Here is a 16830-nt window from a genome sequence, read left to right on the forward strand (position 1 = left end):
GTTCTTTATTATAAAGCCTATATACATTATTACAAGACAAATGGTCTTCTTTATCCAAGTTGAAGAAACAGGCATTGGAATGTTGGGGAATGAAGGGTGCTGATTGGCTACAGAGAAGAGCACATCAGAATAGCAAATGTTCTTCCCTGTACGATCATTTGCAAGCAAGGACACAAAGGAAGGTGAGTTAGGATGCTGTGCGTTCACTGTTTTAAAATTCTAACATCATTCTGCCAACCAAATTTCAAGACTGAAATTTAAAGAGGCCATGCTTTAGTATCACTGCCATTTTTGTTCTCTACTATTTGCTACCACCCATTTCTACAGTCTAAAAAACTAATAATAATTAGTCTACTTAGTTCCTTCTTCTAACTGTGGAGTTTGCTCACCCTTGTTCAATCCAAACTTCATAGGAACTCCTAGGACAATCAGTGTTAATTACATTGTGCTTTAGCTGACATGACTTTTCTAATTTAATGTCACGTTACATGAGCTATCATACATAACTTACAAGTGACACATATTTGCCTTAGAAAAAGTATTTGTTGAGACTGACTAAAGAGAAGTTTTCCTATAGAAGATACTTATGGGAAATATGTTATCAGATCCAACCAGGGGCAGATCCAGTTTTTTGGGGGACCATGAGGAGTGTATAATTTGGGGAATTCTGTCTTTCTAAATAAAAATACAAAATTATGGATATAAAATAAGGTATTTTATAGGCCTTTGAGAGAGGCCTATAAAGATGAAGGGCTCTGAAGTTTAAGCTTCATTGGCCTTATATAAATCAGCTCTTTTATATTTTGTATTATTTAGTGCATTATACAATCCCCAAAACCAAACCAACAAAACCACACTAAAAAGTGAACACCTGACATGAGACAGGATCTTCAATAATATTACATTTACTTCTCATTCAGATCTTTTTATTTACCATTCTAATTTTTGCAAAAGTGGCACTTAAGACTCAAAGAATTTGGTAACTTGTTCACAGTCAGCTCACTTCTCACATGGAAGCCAAGATTCAAACCAAGATCTGACAAAATAAATCTTGTGTTATTTCCACTACAATAGTCAGCCTTTAAGGTTTCCCCAAACATGACGAGGTTAGGTTTCTTTGGAGGATGTTTCTAGAAGATGCCCAGAAATGCTCAGTTAATACTTGAAATTGACATGACTTAATTCATATGAGAACTGCACAGAAAATATTGCCCTACACCTGTTTTTAAAGGGCATGAAGAAACAAATATGTGACTCTTTGAGTTATTTTCTGCTCACTGAATTACATAGATAAAGACAGAAGGTCTTAGGGTCTAGGAGAAATGTAGTTCTGACAAAGAGAGAAAAATGGGGGCAGAATCAGAATCTGAAGGTAAGTGTAGAATCAGACTCTCGGGAAAAACTATAGCTGTGGAAGGACATACTTGGCAGTATGGATTTTTCGCAAATTATATCCTCTTGCTATGTGTCGAATATTATTCTTCCTTGTCATTGTAATACATCAAGTTTTAAAGATAAGAATATAATGGCAATTGACTCATATATTACTCAACATTATACCCATACCTTAAATTTGTCTGTTTGGCCTCTATTTTTCAAAAATGTCTCTTAGAGATTTTCTCTCCTTCTTCTAAGACCCTCAGAAGGTTGATGCTTTGTATTTATCTTTTTCTTACTCTCAGAATCTGGTACTGTGACCTACTGGTAGTAGACATTTCATGCAGGTTAACTGCCATGGAAGATGGTGTTCATGAGTTAATTTTGACTGGCCACAAATTTCTAGGAATTCCATAATATAGATATGTTCTGATTCTATCCCCTTCAGAGACTTCAGAATAAAATACTGGGCATTGGTTAAAGCTAAGGCAAGAATTGGTCAGATGTATCTAATAGTATTTTCATTCAACAAGCTGTCAGTGATGTTGGAGACACTTAAAAGTCCTGGTGATTCTGTGGTCTTAGTGCCATTGTGACTCAAGCTGTAACTAAAATCAGTCCAATGCAATAGGAGATTCAAGAACAGCAGCAGAAAGATGATGACTTAACTGAATGGAACAATAAGGCACATGTTTCCAAGAAGACCTCTCTATTCTTAGAGTAGAAGTTTCCCTTCAAAATGACAAGTGGTTCAAACCCTTCAGGATCTTACTTGTCTTCAAAACCAAGGTGAGTCATGGACAGAAGATGCCAAGTGGTAACTATCCAGAGGGAAAAGGAGGGTCTCTGTTACTAACTTGGGCTAAAGGCAGATATTATTCTTCCCACAGATGTTCCAAAATAGATGAGAACTACTTGAAGGAACTGAATGAGGACCTAAAGCTAAGGAAGCAGGAACTGCTAGAGATGCTAAAACCTCTTGAAGATAAGAACAATCTCTTATGCCAGAAGTTGATGTCTAACTTGGAGGAAAAACAAAGAAGGTAAAGGTCTTCTACTCAGGGTTTCTTAGAGGAAAAAAGGCTGGAGGACTTTAATCCAGAGGATTAACAATGATTATTTACATTTTAAAAAAAGATTTAGATATTTAGCTATGTAAATAAAGAATTTATAACCACAAAGTCAGTGGCAAGTAATCCTTTGTTTTCTGTTAGTAAAATTAAATATGATTCAATCCTCATCTCAAGAGGTTACAGTTACTACTCTTCTTCCCTAGGATGCCCATCCAAGAAACAGAGAAGAGCCTTTAGTATTTCAGTCTGTCTTGGTTACACTGATAGCTCCTTATTCATGGTTGTGGCGTCACTTTAGGATAGATGTCTCTGTTCTTCCCTTGTCAAGGAGTAAAATGGAGAAATCTTCTGGGCCTAGGAGTCCTCTGGATTTAGAGTCTGGCTTCTCTAAATATACTAGGTAGATGAAATCTCAACTCTTATCTGAGCACTCACTGTTCTTGGGACCCACCAACTCTGTCTCCTTTCTAGTCTCAGATAATCTAACCTTAATGGGTCTACCTTCATTCTCTACCTGTAGTGTAGGCATCCCAGGGAGCTCAGACTTTTGGAGAACAAAGGCCAGACAGAACATTGTGGTCAAGCATCAGCTGCTTGCAGTGCAGAAACAAACTTCTCTTAGGGCTAGAGAACACAAAGGTTCACATCTCTGCTTATAATTAAGGAGGAAAAAGTATAATGAACGTAAATATAAATTTAACTCCTTTAAAGAATAGAGAGTCTTTGACTTACTTGGTATTGATTTAGATTTTGTTAGAAATTTCTTGATGGCTTGGACTGTATGTTGGGAGCTACCATAAGGATATAAGGGGTTTCCCCAACTAATTCAAATGTCTTTATATGAGAAATACAAACAGAGATGGGGTAAGGCATAATTCTGGAATTTAGGCTGAAGACAACAGATTCTTTGACCTCATTCTTCACAGGGGCAAAATCATCCTTTCTACTTCAAAAGCCATTTACAAAAACATTTTTCTGAAGGGGTGAGGAAGAGACTCACTGGCAGCTGGAGACCTAAGTTTTGAGCATTACTGAGCACAGAACTCATTATAAAGCACAGAGCTGAGGCAAATGTTGGTGGGGGATGAGATCATCCTATAGAGACCTTCTACGTCCAGAAGGAATTCCATTAACTCCTGTGATTTTAGCACCCATCTCATTCCCATGGTAGTCTATTTTCTGACTGCTTACCAGAATATTAATATTACTCTTTAGGAAGTATTATGTTTTGTGATGTCTTTCTCTTCTTTCAAGTCTGCAGATTATGAGGCAGATCATGGCAGGGAAGGGGAGTGAGGAATCCTCAGTCATGGAGCTCATTAAGGAAGCAGAGGAGATGAAGCAGAATCTGGTAAGAGGTTGGTAGGCATTCTAAGAAATGGTCTCCTGTACAAAGCTCCATTCAGTTGCTATCATCAGATGTGGAAGGAAGAGAGGAGAGCTCATCTCTAGCACCTAAGGTCTGATACTCATAGCTCCTCGACCTAAAAGGAGTCAGATGAATGTTGGGCAGACTCAGGACTAACTAGCAAAAATGTTATTTCTTTGACTTTTAAAAACTTTTCATCTAAAGGTTAGTAATACAAGCATATTAACCCTTAATATTTCATAAAGAATAGAAAATACCAAAGTAAAATAAAAGAAATAGTTTTCTCTGGGAGACTCATAAGATTTTTAAAAAACCAACAAGGTAAATGATCTTAAAAATTAGAAATTAGTGGTCTATGCACCAGAAAAATTGCCATATGATCAGAACATCTTAAGTGTTGTGTGAAGAACTCATTTATGTTGGTAACATATTACAAATACCATAATTATAGTTATTATTCAAAATTGTTATTATTTTTTGTACTGTCATCTCATCAAATTCACCTCTCACATTCCTGGATTTGGGGCTAGACCTATTTATTGCCTTCCTCTATGGTTTGCTATATCCCTGCATACCCATCCCTTTCCCCTCATTACTTAATATTTCTTCCAACTTCACTTTAGTGACTGGACAAACACATTTCTGTTTGTTTGGTTTGTCGTCCCCCCCCCAACAGGAAAGGAAAAACAAGATGCTTCGGAAGGAAATGGAGATGCTATGGAACAAGGTGTGCCTCTAAGGATCTCTTGATAGTATTGTCTTACAGACCCTAAAGCAAAGAACTTCCCTTTCCTCATGTCCCCATTCTCATTTTGTCATGTCCCTGCTTCCACCCATACCTCATTCCAATCCATCCTTTGCCAAAGTGATATTTTGAAACAATCAAGTCATTTCACTTTCCTTAGGGAAACCATTTAAATCTACTCCTTATTGTGGCAAAATATGGCTGTTGCCTACCTCTGTTCTCTCAAAGAAGTCCTCCCCCTACTTTCTCTGCAACCACCACACTGGCCTCCTTGTGGATTCTCAAACATGCCAAGACTTTTTTTTATCTCAAAGCTTTTACTCTGCCTGTAATACTATTTTCTTTTGGTTGGCTCACTCTCATCCTTCAGGTCTCCTTAAATATCACCTCCTCAGGGAGGCCCTCCTTCTTTAGTCCATGTAAAACAGGGCACCCCTCCCCTACTTTCTATTATAGAATTCTGTTTATGTCCTCCACAGCACTCTTTATAATTAAGCTCATTATTTTTATTTTTATAATTGTTATTTTACTTGTTTCTTGTCTCCCTGGCCCTCTCTGGACTACAACCTCCTCCAGTTTCTTGATTTCTTTGTTCATCTCTGAATCCCTATTATGTAGCACAATGCTTGGAATATAGTAGACAATCAATAAATGTAAGTTGAATGAATGAATGTATGAATATATAATTCTAATTCTCCTATGATTTTGCAACAATCACTTCACTGTTTAAAATACAATAGTAGGGCCTTTTGCTGGGAAACCATATGGGGGTGGAAATCCCTTTGTGGACTAACTCCTTGAGATCCGTGTACTTTTTCATAGACTATAAAACTAGAAAAACAGATTGTGTCTTGTGATATAAACAGCATGTGATGCGATCTCTGTTTTTTTCATCTGACCTTACCACAAATAATCAGGATACCATCCAGCTTTGCATCCTGACCTGAGATCTGCTCCTACTTCTCAGAGGCAGCTACAAATCAGTTCTATGAATTATCAGTTTTGGTTCTTGATTTGAGTCCTTGTGATAGGAAATGTGCCAGCACAATTCCTCTCCCAAAATCCAGCTTCTCCAAAGTTCCCCAAAGATTTTTTATAAGTGATGTCCACACACATTAGCTTGTGATTGATGTTCCCTACTCATAATTTTAGATAACGAGAAATGGAGAGAGAGCCCAGTGGTTAAGAATATAGGCTTTGGAGTCCGCAAGATCTGGTTCAAATTCCAGCTCTGTACTCCTCTAAACAAATGACTTAGCCTCTCCGAATCTCTTTTCTCATTTATAAAATGGAAATAAAAATAGTCTTATGAGGATTAAATGAGAAAGTTTATAATGGAGTGTTGTAAATAAGTAATGTGTAAGTAGCTTACAGTAGTGATGACATATAACAAGGGTACAGTTAATAGGTCTTATTATTATAAGGTATACTCGAGACCAAATGGAAGGTCTTACTCCATTCTGAACCCCATTTCATAGTCCATTTTTCATGTCAAACCCTTACAGGTTGCTGACTGACAGAAACTAAAGCCTTAACTTGTGATGGTTTTCCACTTCCGTCACTAATTCCCACTAATTTAAAGCTTTGCCATAATGTCTCTCTACAGACATTCGACACAGAAGAACTCGGTGGTCAACAAAAAGCATCGCAGATAAAAAACAAAGCAGACTTGCATGATGGGAAGGCAAGTGGACAACATAGTACTTAGAATTTCAAGGTTGTTGATTCCACATTGCTGGAAACAGCCTGTTGACAATGAAGGCTAATTTGGGTAGGCAGATAGTGAGGATTTGGGTCTTTAGGTTAAGTTGGATTTACTGTCTGCTAAGACATTGCATTTCTTTTCTGGGAACTTCTATTCCTTTAGCTCTTTTCTTCTATCCCAGGTTCCTAAAACCCCCTCATCATCTAGGAAGACCAAAAATGAACTGGAGACATCATGTGCAGAGAAAGTGAAGGAGAAAAGGAAGGTAGTGTGATCTTTCTGAATGGTAGTAGCTTTTAGAACTGATGGATTAAAATTTTTAATGTAGCAGTAATCTGTCTAAACTGCAATGTGCTTCTTTAAAAAAAAAAAAGTATTTTATTTACTTATTTATTTGATAGAGAGCCAGCAAGAGTGGGAACACAGACAGGGGAAGAGGGAGAGGAAGAAGCAGGTGCTTTTGAACTGATAAAAATTTTATAGGAGATCTGATTCCCTTGGGATATTATATTTGAGTCAGAGTCACATTGCAAGTTTCTGGGAAATTATGTTAGTGAAGGCAAAGTAGGAGAAACTATATGAACAATGACAACTCCACAATAACTATGTAATCTCAAAGTAATAGCTGATTTGTTTTTGAACATTTATTTAGAAATATTATGCTTATATTTAATCTTCCCACAACACACTTATCCATAAATAAGTATTCTATTCATTTAGCTTTTAGCTTTTAGAGCACGGATTATACAGGTAGGGCCCTACTAAAAGGACCAAAAAGTTGACGCCAATTTATTAGTGAATTTAATGATATTGTACTTTGCTATAACGTCTTTGCAGCATATTGAGAACAATGATTTCTGATCTCAATTTACTTTGTCACCCAGAGGCTCTTTCTTCCACCAGGAAAAGCAACAGAGGAAAATGGAATGGGTCAGGTACCAGGAACAAGCCAACATCCTTCAGGTACGAAGATCTTCCTAAGTTTGACATGGGATACAATTTCATTCAGACAATATAAGGTCTTTTAGTTTCATAATATTCACCCCAAGTCTCTCATCCGGATGACCAATTATCCTGCTTAAAGAAAACATTTCATGGGGAGGTAACTGCAGAAACCTGTCTCCAGCTTCACCTTGAATAACTTAAATACATTTTTCCCATACAGTCTTGATTTTGTTCTGTTTGAAATTGGGGGCAATCACAAATACTTTCTGCCCAACTTTAAAGATTGAACATGATGGGATGATTTTAAACTTCTGAGTAAAAAGGGTCAGGATACAGGTGCTTTAGAGAGGCCAGTATTATATGAGTAGTTTTGAAAATGTTGCCTTGTAGAATGACTTCAATGGCAAAGTGATTGAGCTGAGAATTGAAGCCTTGAAGAACTACCAGAAGGCCAATGACTTGAAATTATCCCTATACTTACAGCAGTATTTGGAACCAAAGCAAGCATATTTTAATCTTCCTGGGTCCCGAGGTAGGTGGAGTATCATAGGCACACAGTTTGAGCCTTTATTTTACAGTGAACATTCTATTACTTACGAAGTGAACAGCACAATGCCTGGCACCCCATAAGTTAAATGTTAGTAGTGATCTCATAAATTTTATCACTATCATTATTACTCAGAAGCTCTGGTAAAGAAAGGATTCCTCTGGAGGAAATGAAATTTTCTTTTGTAAAGACTAAGTTACATATTATGTACTTAGTATACGTAGTTAGTACAAAGTTGGTACCTGAAAATATATTAGTTTCCTCCCCACTTGTACCCTTTTCTTAGGAATTACTGTAGTTTGGTCTCATGAATCTTGTTGGAGTAGACTCTGCTACTTCAGAACAGAAAGCCAAAGAGATAGACTTCTGACAGTGGTTGTGAGTTTCACTAATCCAAATATTCTTCTGAGATTATCAGCGTTTCCCTCCAAAGAATTTATGGCATCATTAGAGGAAATTGTATAGTTTACTATAAAAAAAAAATAAAGGAATGGCTTCTGAGGGGGCAGAAGAAAGACTTCTTAAATTTTCAGGGATCTATGAATCTGAACTCTGTATTTAAAGAAAACACATGCAATGAGAAATCATCGTTAGGGGATAACAATATTTTATCAGTAACAGTGTAAGTATGTATATCTTGCATTTCTTTTTAAAAATGTATTGATTTGAGAAAGAGAGTGAGAGCTTGAGAAAGCAGGAGTTGAAGGGAGGGGTGGGGAATGGGGAGAAACAGTCTCCCCACTGACCAGGGAGCATGATGGAGGTCTCCATCCTAGGACCGGGGAATGACTTGAGCCAAGGGCAGACACAACCACCTGAGCCACCCAGGTGCCCCTCTATATTTCTAATTTTTACTCAATCTTATACCATGAAGGGCTTGAACAACTGATAAAATCACACACAGCACATAAGATTTAAATAAATAGAGGAGTAAATCAAGAAAAAGGGAAAATAAGTTGAGCCCAAGTAAATACATGAATATGTATAATGAAAGTACTATATAGTTACTAGAAGCGGGCTTCAAACTTGGTTCTGGATTTCCCAGAAAAAGAAACATGGATTCACAGTGTCCACAAAATAATAATAAACCAATTGCTCAAGAAATATAGCTTTTACTAGTTTTGAGACCAGAGAGAAATTTCTTCTCCATGGAGACAAGACATTCTGTATGTGTTATAGTAGCTACTGTTCTCAATAATATTTCTAAAATGAATTCAGAATCTAAATTTTCTAGGCTGCTTCTTATCTTTTTGTTGGCACAATCTAATAAAAATATTAATTTGAAAATTTTAAAAAGCAGTGGGTCAGTTCAAGATGATTTGGTCCAGGTACATAGTACTGTCAGTCTGACTTGACTCATATATAAAATTTACAAAATCTAGGTTGGATCGACTACTCATCCTTTAGCCAGTGTTCTTATATATTTTTCTTCTTTTTTTTTTTTAAAGATTTTATTTTCAAGTAATCTCTACACTCAGTATGGGGCTCGAACTCACCACCCCAAGAGTCACAGGCTTTATGGTTTAAGCCAGTCAGGCGCTTATATTATATTTAAATTTTTTTCTTTTACCTGTTGTTTTGATAAGAATTGGACAGTGAGAAGCTTGAGGTTTTCTTCTCAAATAAGAACCTAGAATGCAATCAGAAGCAGTAAGTTATTCAGGTATAAATTAAAAAGCTAGAGGAGAAGAGGGTACAAGCATGACAGATCCCTGTTTTACTTTGTTTAAAATGAGCTGAAGGTCATCCCGAGGGATCTTAGAGTAAGGAGTTAAAAATCTTTTAGCTCCAGATTCAAATCGAGCCAAGATTAATAAGTAGTGAAGGGTTCCATTCGATTCAATCACCTTAGAAGATTTCTATTTTTCTCTTGTTTGCAGAACATTGGATCTTTGAAATTTGGACTAGGACAGCCCACAGATCATTCCTCACTTTTCTCTTCTCTCCTCTTGTGCTTCTGGAGAATTAAGAGATAGGGCACTAAAATTCCAGTTACCACCAATGAAAGTAGCCACAAGCATGTGTTACCCATTGTTCTTGTGCTTTATTGATTGTGCCTTTACTGAACACAGATTATAGGCCAGTTTCATTTTCTAGCACACGCATATATAAAATCTTTGTGTTTATTTGAGCCTCAATGGATCTGAAATCTGAGTCTTAGATTTTGGTTATGTTGACCTATTTATTTGACTTGAAAAGAAAACAAAAGCATTAGTTTTTTTCATAGAGGGATTTTTAAACTAATTGTGTTAAGACATCATTACCAGCAGTGATATGATAGGGAGGCGATTTAATTGTGCTCATGTTTCCCAACTTCTGTGTCACTTGGTTTGTTGTTTTCAATATATTCTGTTTAGACTGACTTCTTTAATTTCTTAAATGCATTCCTGGAACATAAATTAATATTACTATTTTCAATGAAAAACTGATAAAAGCTTTCCAAAACTGAAAGTAAACTTAGTAAAGATACAGAAAAACAAAATTTTAATGTTCCAACCAGACGCTAAAGCCTGAGGTCTGTTTTATCTTTATTAGGAAGTGAGATTAGCAAGATGTAGAGAGTTTTAAAGAAAACCAGCAACAAACTGAAACTTTCTCCTTGAGGCCATCAAATTTAAAGAGTTGAAAAGGGACTAATTTTCTCACTGTGATTTACAGAGTGTTTAATGCTGTGTTCTATCACCTTCTAAATTTATCTCAGTTGCCATTCAAAGAAAAAAATCATCTTGACATCAAATTTTTGGAAACAGTATTTTAATGGAAAAAACACTTGATCTAGAGTCAGATATATGAGTTGCAGGTCTTATTTTTGAAGCTGAATATTTAAATAACCCGTGGAAGTCATTTAGTTTCAGTTTTTTCCTTTGTCTAAAATAATCAAAACATATTATAGAGCATGTTGAAAGCATGTGGTTTTGTGTAATGTTCACTGTGTTCACTAATGATGACTCTATGGGGTAGGTCTCATAAAACAAGAAACTAGAGCCGGCAGGCTTCTGATTCTGTATCCAAGCTCATCTCCTAGTTAAAGTATGGGATGTCTCGTGACTTTTCCACCTCTAACGGCTATGATTTAAATCCAAACTTATCACTGTTTAATGTATTATCCTCCCAATGAAGACTCATACTCCCTATGGGTAATTTGGTCAGTAATAAAACAGTTCAACATGGGTTGACAGTTTGCAATTCTGCATTTATCCCATTAGGTGGCACCAATCACATCTAGGCTTCTAGTCCACAAATAGTGATTTAGGAACCCTGATACACTGTGGGAGAGACAGGTCTTCTGTTCCCGCAGGACAAAATGTGCTACATTTATATATCAAATGAAAAAGAAATTATTAATGTTTTCTGCCATGCTCTGTTGCTCTGAGGTGTATTACTGGCAGCCATGGTTAGACCTTACTAAACTCAGTATTCTGCTCTACAATCCTTCATGTTACTCTGCTGCTTGAACTATGGTTTCCTCGTTTCCAAAAACATTCACTGTCTGCTTCCTTCACAATCTCTGTCTAATACTATTTCTTTCAACCACAGATAAATCAGGTAATCGGGACACTGAATTATAAAATGAGTTGAGCAATTACACAAGGTGGTGATTTTTTGAAGTTTAAGTACATAACAATGTTCCTACATATGGTTCATTTTCCTCTTGTCTCAATAGAATTGAATTTCACAAACCTGTCTTAAAGGGTAAAATGTCGTTTGGTACATACCTCCCAGCAAATCCGGGTACAGGCCCTTCTGTTCTGGACCTTTCCAAGTAAAGGAAAAGTTTCTCTCACTGCTCTTGGACAAGAATTCCTCCTCCCGCATCAGCTGTCCTGTGTGCTGGTTGGCTGTGTTGCAGTGGTGTGAGCTATTTGATTGGCAAAACAGAATTCTGTGTTACTATTACTTTGATACACTTTAAACAATCCCTACTTGCAAATTCTCTTGAGGCCCTGGTTATAGCATTACCATTTCCAGTGCAATCTATTTGGCATACTGCCTCACCTAGGCTTGTAGAAGAGAAGAACATTTTATACCGAGTGAGTGCCTTCTGGGGACGAGTCACATTTGAAGGGCTTTATTTTCCCAGCAGTGTAAAATTACAATTTGACCCAAGCTGTGTAACAGCCTTTCCCTGGCTTCTGTAGAGTCAAGAGAACAGTTCGTGGCCTTTGGCATCCACCTATCGTAGTACAGGCAAGAAGTAATCTTTAAATTTAGCTGAATTTCCCTCATGCCTGCTGGTAGTTTAAAGAAGAAATTTATCTTCGGTAATAATGTAACTGACGATAAGACATTTGATTCTGACACTTCTTTTTTCTCCTCCCCCCTCCCCCTACCAAACTCGTACTCTTGGCATTTTCTTGAGCTCTTTTGAGAAGCTGAAGGTTGGATGTGAATATTTTGCTACACTTATAAATTCAGATGAAATCCCACTGAGGTGGGAAATGAATACTCTTGAGACCTTATTTATTCTCTAACTCCCTCCGTTCCCAAAGCAAGTCATTCTTCCTGGCTTTAACCTTTACTTCACTTTAGTATGACTCTTCCTGATGGCTGAAATATACTCCAGTATGTGCTGCTGAAAGGAAAATAATAGTGTTAAGTTAAAAGGCTGAAAGGCAGGGGTGGAAACCCACGGTTAGCTTGAATCTGGGTTCTTGATAAATAGTAACATTCTCAAATACAGGCTTTTTAAAGCTTTGAAACAACTTGAACCTTTTGAATGTCAAAGTTAGGTTTATGTTATAGTAGTACTATGTAGTAGTTACTTTAGTAACTAATAGTAGATTATGAAGTTAATTTCTAAACTAAGTTGTTTTTGTTTTTGTTTTTTAGTCCTATAAAACCCCACAGAGGGACACCTGGGTGGCTCAGTTGATTAAGCATTCGGCTCAGGTTATAACCCCAGGGTCCTGGGATCCAGTTCCATATCAGGCACCTTGCTCAGTGAGGAGCCTGCTTCTCTCTCCGCCTGCAGCTCCTCCTGCTTGTGCTCTCTCTCACTCTCTCTCCCTGTCTGAGCCAAATAAATAAATAAAACCTTTAAAAAAATAAATAAAACCCCACAGAAGTCCAGGAGGAGAATAAAATTCTTCTTTCCTAAATATAAATTCTGAGGGCTGAAAAAAATAAATTGTACCTTTATTAATATTATGATTATTTCAATGAAGGACAATAGCTTCCAAACTTTTTTATATTACACACAGGAAGTTCAACAGGATTATTAGGATAGGGTTGCCATATATATAGCAAACAGAAAGAGGATGTTCAGTTCAATTTGAATTGCAGATAGTTAACTTTTTAGTCTAAGTATTTCCCGAACATTTCATGATTTTTATTGAAATTATTTGTTTTTTTATTGAAACCCAAACTTAACTGGTATCCTGGCAGTCCTAACTTAGGACAGACTCACTACAGAGCCTGTTTAACATCCTCCAATTCTTCGTTTTTCCTCTTTTTATTGGCTCCCTCCTTCTTCTCTACTCAGCCTATGCCTGTCATTCTCCCTGCCTTCTCTTTTTTGTCCCCATGCCCACCTTTATCTTTTTTTGTTGTTGTTATTCTCCACTATCTACAGTGAACCATTTTTATGGAAAATGTGTCTGGGTTATCTAAGGGTGTGGATATATGAATATGATTTATCATCCCTTTTTTTCATTTAAAAGTTGTATTAAAAGTACAGTTTTGTAGGTTCTCAAACAAAATTGTTTCTACTTGCATACAGTCCTCAAATGATTTTCTTCTGCCTGAGAGACATGAGCCCTTAGCTGAAATAGGTTTGCCATTCCAACTTTAAAAATAATGTTTGAAGTTATATTCTAAAACAATATTTAGAAAATCCACATTAATGCTAATGCCAGAGCCATTCCTACAGTAATGCAATGATATTGTATGTAATGTGTGATGAATGTTAGTAGCCTTGCAACTCAAAATAAACCGGGTTTTGTTTCATTTTGTTTTTTCTCAAAGAAAGCTCTCATTTTCCTAATGTTTCCCACCAGATACTATAAGCACTACAACTATGGGCAGAACAAGTACCAGCAAAAATGAATCTAATGTGGTAAGAATTACTTTCATTTTCAAAATTATTTTAAAGGCTTGCATAGATAGTGGGTATAGATTTTTGGAATTATTTATTTATTTAAAGATGTTTTCATTTATTTCAGAGAAAGAGAGGGGGGCAGGGCCAGAAGGACAGGGAGAGAGAGAAAGCCAAACAGACTCCTCACTGAGTGTGGAACCCTACATGGGACTGGATCCCATGACGTGAGATCATGACCTGATCCAAAATCGAATCAGCTGCTCAGCCAACTGAGCCACCCAGGTGGCCCTGGAATTTATTTTATTTTATTTTATTTTATTTAAAGATTTTATTTATTTATTTGAGAAGGAGGGAGAGAGAGAGAGAGAGCATGAGGTGGGGGGCGGGGGGGAGAGAAGCAGGCTTCCCACTGAGCAAGGAGCCCAATTCAGGACTTCATTCCAGGACCCTGGGATCATGACCTGAGCCAAAGGCAGATGCTTAACCAACTGAGCCATCCAAGCACTTCTGGAATTTATTTTTTAAAGCACATTCTAATTTAGTATTTTTAGGAGATTTGCATAGTGAATGCCAGGGCACTTGATGTTTTAGCTGTTTTTTGTTTTTTGTTCTTTTTTCCTCCTCTATGTTGTAGAGAATTCTGGGATCAAAGACCTCCACAGAACAACAAGGAACTAGAGGAAGTCAGTTTGACGATGTAGGAGGGAGGCTCTTGTATCTGAGGTCACTGCCAGATGAAGCTCTGAAGGATTAGAAGGCTTTCACTCCATTTGCTTTGGGCAGATATAAAGTCTAGGCACAACCATTTGTGTTAATTAAAATCTCTCAAACCTTTGCTTTACTGTTGTTTACTATGTCTCCACCAAACTGGGTGGAAATGCAGGTTAGATGCTTGACTGTAAGTATGTCAGGAATTTAGTCGTTTAGGGATTGTAAAACAGTCTCTGATTATTTTGATAGCTCTTAATTTTGAAATGACCTGATTCAAACCATACTGTATATTGTTAACAAGTACATAAAACGCTGTTCCTCTCCACCTCTAAAATGTTTCATTCTGGGCAGATCCATCACAAGCATATAAGTAAAAATAGGTACAAATAAGGAAAATTATGTGTCATACATTTCTCTTACTCTCTCACCTACCATGTCCAACTGCCCTGATGATTCTCTCTCCTACTTACATTTTCCTTGAATAACTTCTACCTTCCTATATTCCACCCACCACTGCTTTAGTTCAGGTCCTCTTTCCTGCTTAGATGACCACAGCCTTTTAATTGCTTTCCCCACTTCCAGTTCCTCTAACCCATCTTCCATGGCACCTGAAGTGGTGTTTTCCAAAAAAGGAATGAGATCATGCTTCTTCCATCCTGGTTTTCCATTGACTTTAGTATAAAGTCCAGCGCCTTCACAGACCATATAATGATCTGCCTCCTGCCTACATCCCCAGGCTCCTCTTTCACTGTATCTCCCTTTGCTGATGTATACTATATTCAGCTCAACAGACCTATTTATAACTCCCCTCATGTACCATGAGGTCTGTTATCTCCATGCCTCTACACAAAGTTGATTCTTCTCTTTGTGTGTTTGCACATTATCATTTGTCCTTAGGGCTGAGTTTGAGTCCTTCTCCTATCCCAGTGGTTCTCCTTCCAAACTCTTATACTAGGATCTCCCTGGGAGCTTTTGAAGATACCAATTCACTGGGCCCCTCCCTTATATCATTTAAATCATCTCTTAAGGATAGTGAAGAGCATCCGTATTTTTAAAAAGCTCCTTCAGAAATTCTTATGCACAGCCAGGTTGGAGAATCACTGTTCCCGGCTCTCTTTCCTTTATCGTAACACTTAATGAATTATATTGCAATTTCTTATTTGTTTACTGAGCTCTCTCTTTCACCAGATTGTGAATTTTTTGAGGCCCAGTACTATGTCTTGTTCATCTTTTCATTTTGACCACCTAGTGTAGTACCTGGGGTTAGATAGAGACTCAGATATTGCATAAGTCCTCAGACAGTTAATTGCAAAGTCTCAGGCTCCCTTAATACCTTGTTTTATGTCAGTTTGAATCATACTGTAGTCCCTGAGATCTTCAGATCTTTTCTTTACTCTAAGTTGTCACTAATTTCCTATATCATGTCAATATGGGAAAAGTTGATTTGTTACAAAACATTTCCTAGTTTGTAGAAATTCCTTGTACGTTCTAGTAAGGAGCAAAGTAAGCCAACCAATTAAAAGTTTTCTTTCCCCCAAGGTTAATTTAAATGTCAATATGGGAAAAGTTGATTTGTTACAAAACATTTCCTAGTTTGTAGAAATTCCTTGTACGTTCTAGTAAGGAGCAAAGTAAGCCAACCAATTAAAAGTTTTCTTTCCCCCAAGGTTAATTTAAATCCATAAAGTTGTGTTTAAAATGTAATTTGGACTTGAAAAGGTTTACATGAAATCACAGAATTTGGGTATTAGAAGGAACTTTAAGTATGACTTTCTTTTCATTTTACAGAAGAGGAAACTGGAATTCAGATACGTTGAAAGGGTGTCCAAAGTCCCACAGTTAATCGAGCCTGGGTATTCTTACTACCAGTTCATATTTCAATCTAATTTGTATCTCTCCTTTCTAGACCACAAGAATAACAGGTTCTGCAGCCCTGACATGATTAGTTTCATATCCTCCCAACTGAGCTACCTGAGTATGTAATCCACGTTCTATTTCAAGAAAGTCACCTCTGTACTTACTTAGTCCTTGTACACTTCAACAGTCCTGAGGGACTTTCCTAGTCATTTGGATTAGACAGAACAATGAGAACCAAAGTCAAGAATATAAATAAAATCTGACTGTACACTGACTACTTAAGTAAGTCATTTAATTTCAGGGCCTTAGATTCCCAATTTTAAAATTAGATTAAAAGAGCACCATTCAAATGTTTTAAAATCAGATGTGTGTTGTTTGTTTGACATTCAATAAGTTTAGGTGAGTATCTGAACTTTCCCCTCCTATTTTCTTCATTAAGGAAGGCATAAATAAACTAGTTGTAG

General features: G+C 37.0%; 1 protein-coding gene and 1 long non-coding RNA gene across 8 annotated transcripts; one reads left to right on the forward strand and one right to left on the reverse strand.

The window, feature by feature from the left end:
- Positions 1–83: 83 nt before the first annotated feature.
- Positions 84–16631, forward strand: CCDC196 (coiled-coil domain containing 196). Of its 7 annotated transcripts, none has more exons than XM_032344527.1 (11): positions 84–182; positions 1911–2166; positions 2268–2420; positions 3705–3801; positions 4496–4546; positions 6171–6248; positions 6451–6534; positions 7173–7232; positions 7605–7746; positions 13758–13816; positions 16416–16631. In XM_032344527.1, exons 2-11 carry the CDS (start codon positions 2117–2119, stop codon positions 16449–16451), a joined length of 810 nt encoding a protein of 269 aa, XP_032200418.1. In that variant the 5' UTR covers positions 84–182; positions 1911–2116; the 3' UTR covers positions 16452–16631. The 7 variants fall into 7 exon arrangements, with proteins under 7 accessions (XP_032200418.1, XP_032200419.1, XP_032200421.1 ...); XM_032344524.1 differs by lacking the exon at positions 16416–16631 and adding an exon at positions 14433–14633 and having other exon boundaries at positions 86–182; XM_032344528.1 differs by lacking the exons at positions 7605–7746; positions 16416–16631 and adding an exon at positions 14433–14633 and having other exon boundaries at positions 7154–7232.
- On the reverse strand, positions 8056–11640 carry LOC116591541. Its single transcript, XR_004286043.1, has 4 exons — positions 11478–11640; positions 10026–10148; positions 9332–9391; positions 8056–8186 (listed from the first exon to the last, which is right to left on the reverse strand). It is a non-coding gene; the product is annotated as an uncharacterized LOC116591541 (long non-coding RNA).
- Positions 16632–16830: the final 199 nt, after the last annotated feature.

This window comes from Mustela erminea, chromosome 5, assembly GCF_009829155.1.
Source record: "Mustela erminea isolate mMusErm1 chromosome 5, mMusErm1.Pri, whole genome shotgun sequence".
Lineage (NCBI taxonomy): Eukaryota > Metazoa > Chordata > Mammalia > Carnivora > Mustelidae > Mustela > Mustela erminea.